The sequence below is a fragment of the Misgurnus anguillicaudatus genome, chromosome 21, assembly GCF_027580225.2.
Source record: "Misgurnus anguillicaudatus chromosome 21, ASM2758022v2, whole genome shotgun sequence".
Taxonomy (NCBI): domain Eukaryota; kingdom Metazoa; phylum Chordata; class Actinopteri; order Cypriniformes; family Cobitidae; genus Misgurnus; species Misgurnus anguillicaudatus.
In genome coordinates this window covers 55,930,499-55,937,198 of record NC_073357.2, presented here as the reverse complement: position 1 = coordinate 55,937,198, position 6,700 = coordinate 55,930,499, and the positions used below count along the sequence as shown (strand labels likewise).

The 6,700-nt window shown below is 38.6% G+C and overlaps 1 protein-coding gene across 1 annotated transcript in view; it reads right to left on the bottom strand.

Moving 5' to 3' along the window:
* Window positions 1-1,060: 1,060 nt before the first annotated feature.
* Window positions 1,061-6,700, bottom strand: part of mmp15b (matrix metallopeptidase 15b) — a 41,164-nt gene continuing 35,524 nt past the window's right edge. The window contains exon 10 of the mRNA XM_055214337.2: window positions 1,061-6,416. Coding sequence (XP_055070312.1) covers window positions 5,953-6,416 — 464 coding nt within the window. The 3' untranslated portion in view covers window positions 1,061-5,952. The remainder of the gene's footprint in view (window positions 6,417-6,700) is intronic.

Genomic DNA, 6,700 nt, shown 5'->3' with positions numbered 1-6,700 from the left:
TGAACTGTTGTATCAACGTTGTTTCAATGTTGAAACAAGAACTGACATTATTTCAAACATATTTCAATGTTGATTTTTAAGCATTTTATTAACCTTTTGCAACCGTTTAGCATGAACTGTTGTATCAACATTGTTTCAATGTTGAAACAAGAACTGAAATTATTTTAACCATATTTCAACGTTGAAGTTCAGTCATATGCATGCTGGCTACAAGCTTTTAAGAAGCACATATATTTTCCTCTTCAGAATGCATTGATAAATTGTGACCCTGGACCACAAAACCAGTCATAAGGTTAATTTTATATATAAAAATGTATATATCATCTCAGAGCTGAATGAATAAGCTTTCTATTGATGTATGGTTTGTTAGGATAGTATAATATTTGGCCGAGATACAATTACTAGATAATCTGGAATCTAAGGGTGCAAAAAATCAAATTATTGAGAAAATTGCCTGTATAGTGTCAAAATAAACGTCACTTTCTTAACAAATGATTTTTGGCATAAAAACTGATTATTTTTAACCATACAATGTATTTTGGCTATTGCTACAAATATTCCTGTGCGCCTTATGACTGGTTTTGTGGTCTAGAGTCACAATTTTGCATAATAAAAACAGAAATGTGCAATAATATTCCAGCAAGCAATAAACGTTATGTTATGTTAACTATAGATCCGATATAGTCCAGCTATGAGTAACCCACTACTAGCCAAAATAAACTTGGAATTGGTTGTTATTGTCAAAATAACTTGTGAGACGTATGATATTACATCATGTAAGCAATGTCAAACGTCATTACAAGATGTTTAGTTTCATTTATTCATTTTATTTAACTTATTTTTGGCCTATGGTGGTTAGACGTCTATTAAATTTTCACTCCCAGCTCAGATTTTGCCCTGTTTCAGTCTAGACGTCTGGGTTGTGTTTGGAGAGCAGCTATTGGACATCTTTTAAACCCAAAATTGCTTGCTGGGATGTAAATAGGGTAAATTTTGATTTTACCGTAACGTTTTCGATCAAATTAAATGGGAACAATTTCATAAATCACACTTTTATGACTCTTCTCACATTTTGATCTTTTATTATACTTTACATGTCCAGCATGGATTGTTAAACACACTCAGATGTGACAACAAACATAAATGTATAAAATCCTCAGTTTCTACATAAGAATAAAATCAAAACACAAATCGGAATGTTATTAACAAGGTAAAAATCTAAAAAACACGAAAAACGAAAAATATTTCAAAAAGGTACTATTTACAATTTTTAAAATGACCAAATTTAAGATCAAGAAAAATGAACTGTAAATACAATTAATGTCAGTATAGCATCATTAAGAACCACAATGAGGTGTTTACGAAAAACACTGCAGCACATGTTTGCACATCATTGCTTTACAGTAAATGTTAGTGATTTGCTACTTGAGTTTTGTCTGCGAATGCTTTTAAACAGCATGTTTTTGTCAGTTTCCAGTAAAGTGAGATTCCCTTCAAGACAGCGTGCATACCCAGACGCACCGTCACACAACAAAACGATTTCAAATCAAATCTACCCATGCTGCCGCGTGCTTGCCATCGCTGTCCGTGTCTCGTTCAACCAATTCCACAAAACTGAAAACAACGCTATTGTCTCGACCCAGTTGGTTCAGTTAACCAACAATAACTGCATTTGACTAATGAAAAGTGGTTAATAAATGGGATGAACATATGATTTTAGAGGCACGTCTGATCAGAGCTCAAGTTTATATCAGGAGAAAACACACACACACAACCTCACTGTCCAGACCGATACTATACACACGCTCCATTTGGGTGGTGATTCTAGCGTGATCCTAAACTGTTTATAAGAAAGGTGTGACCCAAACAGCCAGCGTTCATCATTCACACTCGAGTCTGTTGTTAAGAATGCTATGTTAGGGTGGTAGGAAGCTTTGTGGCCCTGGCCGAGAGCCCGATCCATCTTCCTGTCGGCCAGAAGCAATGTGCCCGACAATAATGCACAGAGAGAGGCCATTGTTATAAGAGCCAGTCAGATACTTGGCCTGAGGTTGATTCGAGATGGATATGTTTAAAAACTACAGTATTAAATACTGACAAACAGACTTGTTTGATTACTCAGTCATTGTCTATCACAAGATAAGTCACACAAAAGAATACAAGAAGTAATGAACGTTAATGCAGTTTAGACTTACAAATAAAGTACTGTTGTGGTACCGTGATACAGCAATGGTTTCAAAAGGACCCCTGGCTATATGTGACCCCGTGTCTGTGAAATCCAGGCTAAAGTCTCATTATCTAACTTTGAGATTTGGAGCATCTAAGTTTGATTTCAATGATTATCTTACTCAGTCGATATTGAAGATATCAAGGTTATATTTTCACTTTCATTATTTACATCCTTTAAAATAACTTTAACTGGGTTTTCACAGACTTTTACGTCTATAATGTATGCTGCCTAATTCAGGTACCATGGCGCTTTAAAGCAGTGGCACATTTGGGAAAACATATTTATATAATAATAACTCCTTGAAGAACAACAGGGTCCTCGCACCTCGGTGCTCGGTCCCTAAAAAGAGGGAAAAATAATAAGGAAGGGAACAAAGCCTGAGTGAGCCGAGATCCTTAAAGCCTATTTCTGTATTCCTCATTGATCCGGGCAGAAGGAGGGGAAGGTAAAGGGCACCGAGCGAAACGCAGAGGAGCTTTTATGTCTGATTAACTCTCTCCCAAATCTCCCCAGACGACAGGAGCACCACGGTGAGGGGTGCACTCATAAGTGACGGCATTCATATCACGACTGTCCTCGCTCTCCTCTAGCAGTAATATTTATTAAAGGGCTTTATGCTTTACCCTTGTCTGACAGAGCAATATTTACAACACCACTCTCAGTCTTTCCTTTATATCTAACTCGCTTTCCTCTGAAAACAAACTAGTTCGGAGAGCGTGACGGGTACATTTTTCACTTTTAAAAACGTTTTGTTTCTTAATGCCGCACTGAGTACTGCGTACTATGTCGAGTTTATGCAGTCTTCGGAGGTTAGACATTAGGCTAAGCAAAACAATACAGATTGCAAAGATCGTACAATGTTCGGAAACTCGCCTAGTAGATCGCATCTGGGTAATGAAAAGGGGATCATATTACTAGTGATCCAAAAATTACCAGTGGTGGGCCATAGCAAAAATGTGACGGTATGCCAACAAACTCTTATACAGGGTTGGCGCTGTTATGCATGCTACCTAACAAAAGCTCAGATGAGGTCAGGAACAAACTCTACACATGTATGCAAGAAAGCAACACTTGCATTGCATTATGAATTGGTATGGTACTAGGGATGCACCGACACAAAATATCTGTGTTGATACCGATATTCGATTACTTAGAATGAAATATGCAGGGTTCCCACACCTTAGTTAACTTCAAATTCAAGGACCTTTCAAGGACTTTCCAAGTCCAATACCCTCAAATTCAAGGACTAAATGTGGGGACACATTTCAAGTGAGAGCAAGGTTACATCGTTTTACCTTTTAAGATACATTGTTACAGTTCCCTTTCGAGGGAACTCGCGCTGCGTCGCTGCGGTGACACTTTGTGGACGCCTCCAAGGGTAAGTGTGTCTGAATGTGTATATCAAATTCAACCAATGGTGAGGCTTAACGGCAAAGATAGGGTGACGCAGGAGCCAGGAAGTATATCGCTATCTGAAATATTGCCAAAGACGGCATTACAGGGACGCAGGAAGTATGGCAAGGGAGACGCAGCGTCACGTTCCCTTCTCAGGGAACAACAGTTACATACGTAACCCGAGACGTTTTCATGTGTCAAACACAACTATGCAAAAAAGCATTTTGGTATAAATCAACATTGGCATACAGAAGATATAAGCATTTAAAGCGAACAGTTTAGCAAGTGTGCTTAAAAGTCTAGAATTTTTATGATATTATCCTACACTACACAGGGAATAATATGGATTATTTTCCAGAAAACTTCTTGCATAAAATAGATTCAAGCACTTCCCAGGGCCTTGAATTTTTCCCCCAGATTCACAAACTTTCAAGTATTTCATGGATCCTGCATTTGGTGTTACGATAGATACAGATTGTTTCGTTTTTAGGTATTTTGTTTTGAAACCATCTGCCGATGGCTAATGATGGGAAAAATACTCTCATCTGCCGATGATTACAGGCCGATATATCGGTGCGTCCCTAAACACAATGACACATCAATCAGTCTTGTGTAGAGTATGCAGTAGGATAATCCTTGCCTGTTTATTTCACCCCCACCCCTAAAATCTGCCCCATCACTGTAATACAATCCACACTGAGCTGTTAAAACATACAGTAAGCCCTCGTGCAAAGACTTGGTAGATCAAGTTGCGGCGTTTTAACCCTTTCTTTGAACTCACACAGTTGTTCCTGTTCTTTTATTCCTGTCCTGGCCACCTCTGCTTTGTCAACGAGAGTCGGATTTCTGAGTGGGAGAAAGATTTGGGGTGGGAAAATGTTTGCAATGTGTTTTAGGCCCCTGCTGTTTTTAAAATGAGAGGATTATCTAACAATCCCGACATGAGGGCAACAACAAACACCGTTTTAGGATTTTTATTCATAATTGGGCCCCGAAGCGAACGCGAGCACATTTTATGGAGTTTTAAATTGCTGCACGTAGCTGTATGCTTTTATAGCCTCGGTTTTATATATGTTCATACAGTATGTATAAACCTATTTAGCGAATTGCTCCTACATCAGCAAAGGTAAGATATTTCTTTAACCACAATGCCCCAAGTTTCATAAGTCTCAATGGCTGAAGTGAAGCGAAAGAGGTCAAAGCGGTACTACAAATATGGACGACGAAACCACAAAAAACATGTTTGGCTGGCAAGACCAAGGCACCGTTTAAACAAAAGGCAATAAAATGTGATTTTTGTTATGATCATACCAAGTCAGCAAAATCTGGAGAAAAGTCCCTACTTTATGATTTTAAAACAAATGGCTATGCTGTATTAAAAATGTTGTTAAACGCAACTGGACTTGGTTACCGGTCGAAAAAACAAAACATCCAGCTGCTTTTATTGCTAATCGACTAACGGGCTATGGTAATCTGGATGACCAAAATATTTATTGACATGAACATACAGTGGGGTCCAAACGTCCACATCTCAAAACATGGAAATCAACATTTGTCATCAAACGTAGATAATAATTGTGATTTTCTTGGTTCCATTGGCACACATAAATCTCTTGGGAAAATTCTGGAGTCATCAGATTTTGGACAAACATGTGGAGTCCAGGCCAGCTCAACTGCATGTTGTCATTAAAGCAAAAGGGCGACATGCTAAACACTAAAAACATCTCAAATTCGTGTTCATCTTAAATCTGATTTAAATTTAAATTGTCATACCAATAATATTGTGTTTTTAATTAAATATTCTGCATTGTACAGGAAAAGAAATAGTTCAAAACAGAAATGCATAAAAAAGGATTTTCCCAAGCACAGTAGCTTGAAACTTTTGGACCCTACTGTATATCCATATATTAATGTTATGATTGACAAGTTAAATTTGAGTTATGATATGAGTTGCCCGGTCAGTAGGTACATCGCAGCTCAGAGTCCAAACAGGAAGTTATTCCCGTCTCCGCTTCCGTATTCCTCTTTTGGAGATTTTCCAAATCTCCCACAGTCTGTTCTTCTTTAACTCTGAGTGCAGATCTAGAGGTCTAATTGTTACATTTCAAACCGAAGAAAAACCCCACAAATTAATAAAATATTATGAATAAGAACACCGAAAAAAATCAATGTGCAAACTTTCTGATATAAATAGACTTATCGACATGTTAGAGAAAAGCACCATGGGAAAAGAAAAGAGACGTGTGAATGAAATGTGTGCGTTTATGTGTTTGTGTGTGCAAATTGTTTTTGATTGGATGAAATGGGTGCAGATCGGAGGTGAAAGGTTAAACCCAATCCTGCAGCGAGCGTTTGCAGTGCACTAAATATTTAGGCGCTCCTTTCCTCTGTAGTGTGTGAATGATGGCGTAGATCAATCCCAGGATGCACAGCACCAGGACCAGTGGTACCGTCACCATGATGATGTTCATGGTGCGTTCTGTCTCGTCTATCTTCAACACCACGTCCGTAGTTTCTTCTTCGGTTTTGTCTTTGTAGTCGACATCATTAGTGTCGTCTGGCTCTTTCTCTTTCTCCTTTTCTTTATCTTTGTCTCGCCCTGCATCCGGATTAAAAGGTGGCCGATCGGGCCACTTGCGGCCTGGGTCCACATCGGTGTCTCTGTCGGGATCGAGGTCAACGTTGCAGCCCATGAAGTCTCTAAGAATGGATTTTGGATAACCCGGTTCGCTCTTCATTCTGTGGTTGTCGAATTTCCAGTACTTTGAACCCTTGTAGAAGTATGTATAAGCTGTGTAAAAAAACAACAGGGTTGGAGAGTTTAGAGACATGGGAAAAGCTTATTTCTATTGCCTATTACCATAACCCACTAAAAAATTTAAACCAATAGCCCACCACAGATGCTGTCAATGAAGCCTTGCTTGTTTTCAATCCCTCCAATAATCTAATGTAATATAACGTTTTACTTTAATCATAGCTTTTCACTCATTGGCTGATGAGATTGATCTGACTGGTCCTTCCCCATCCATCTTCTATATTAAGCTGACAGGTCTCAGAAAACCCCCCCATCCGCTC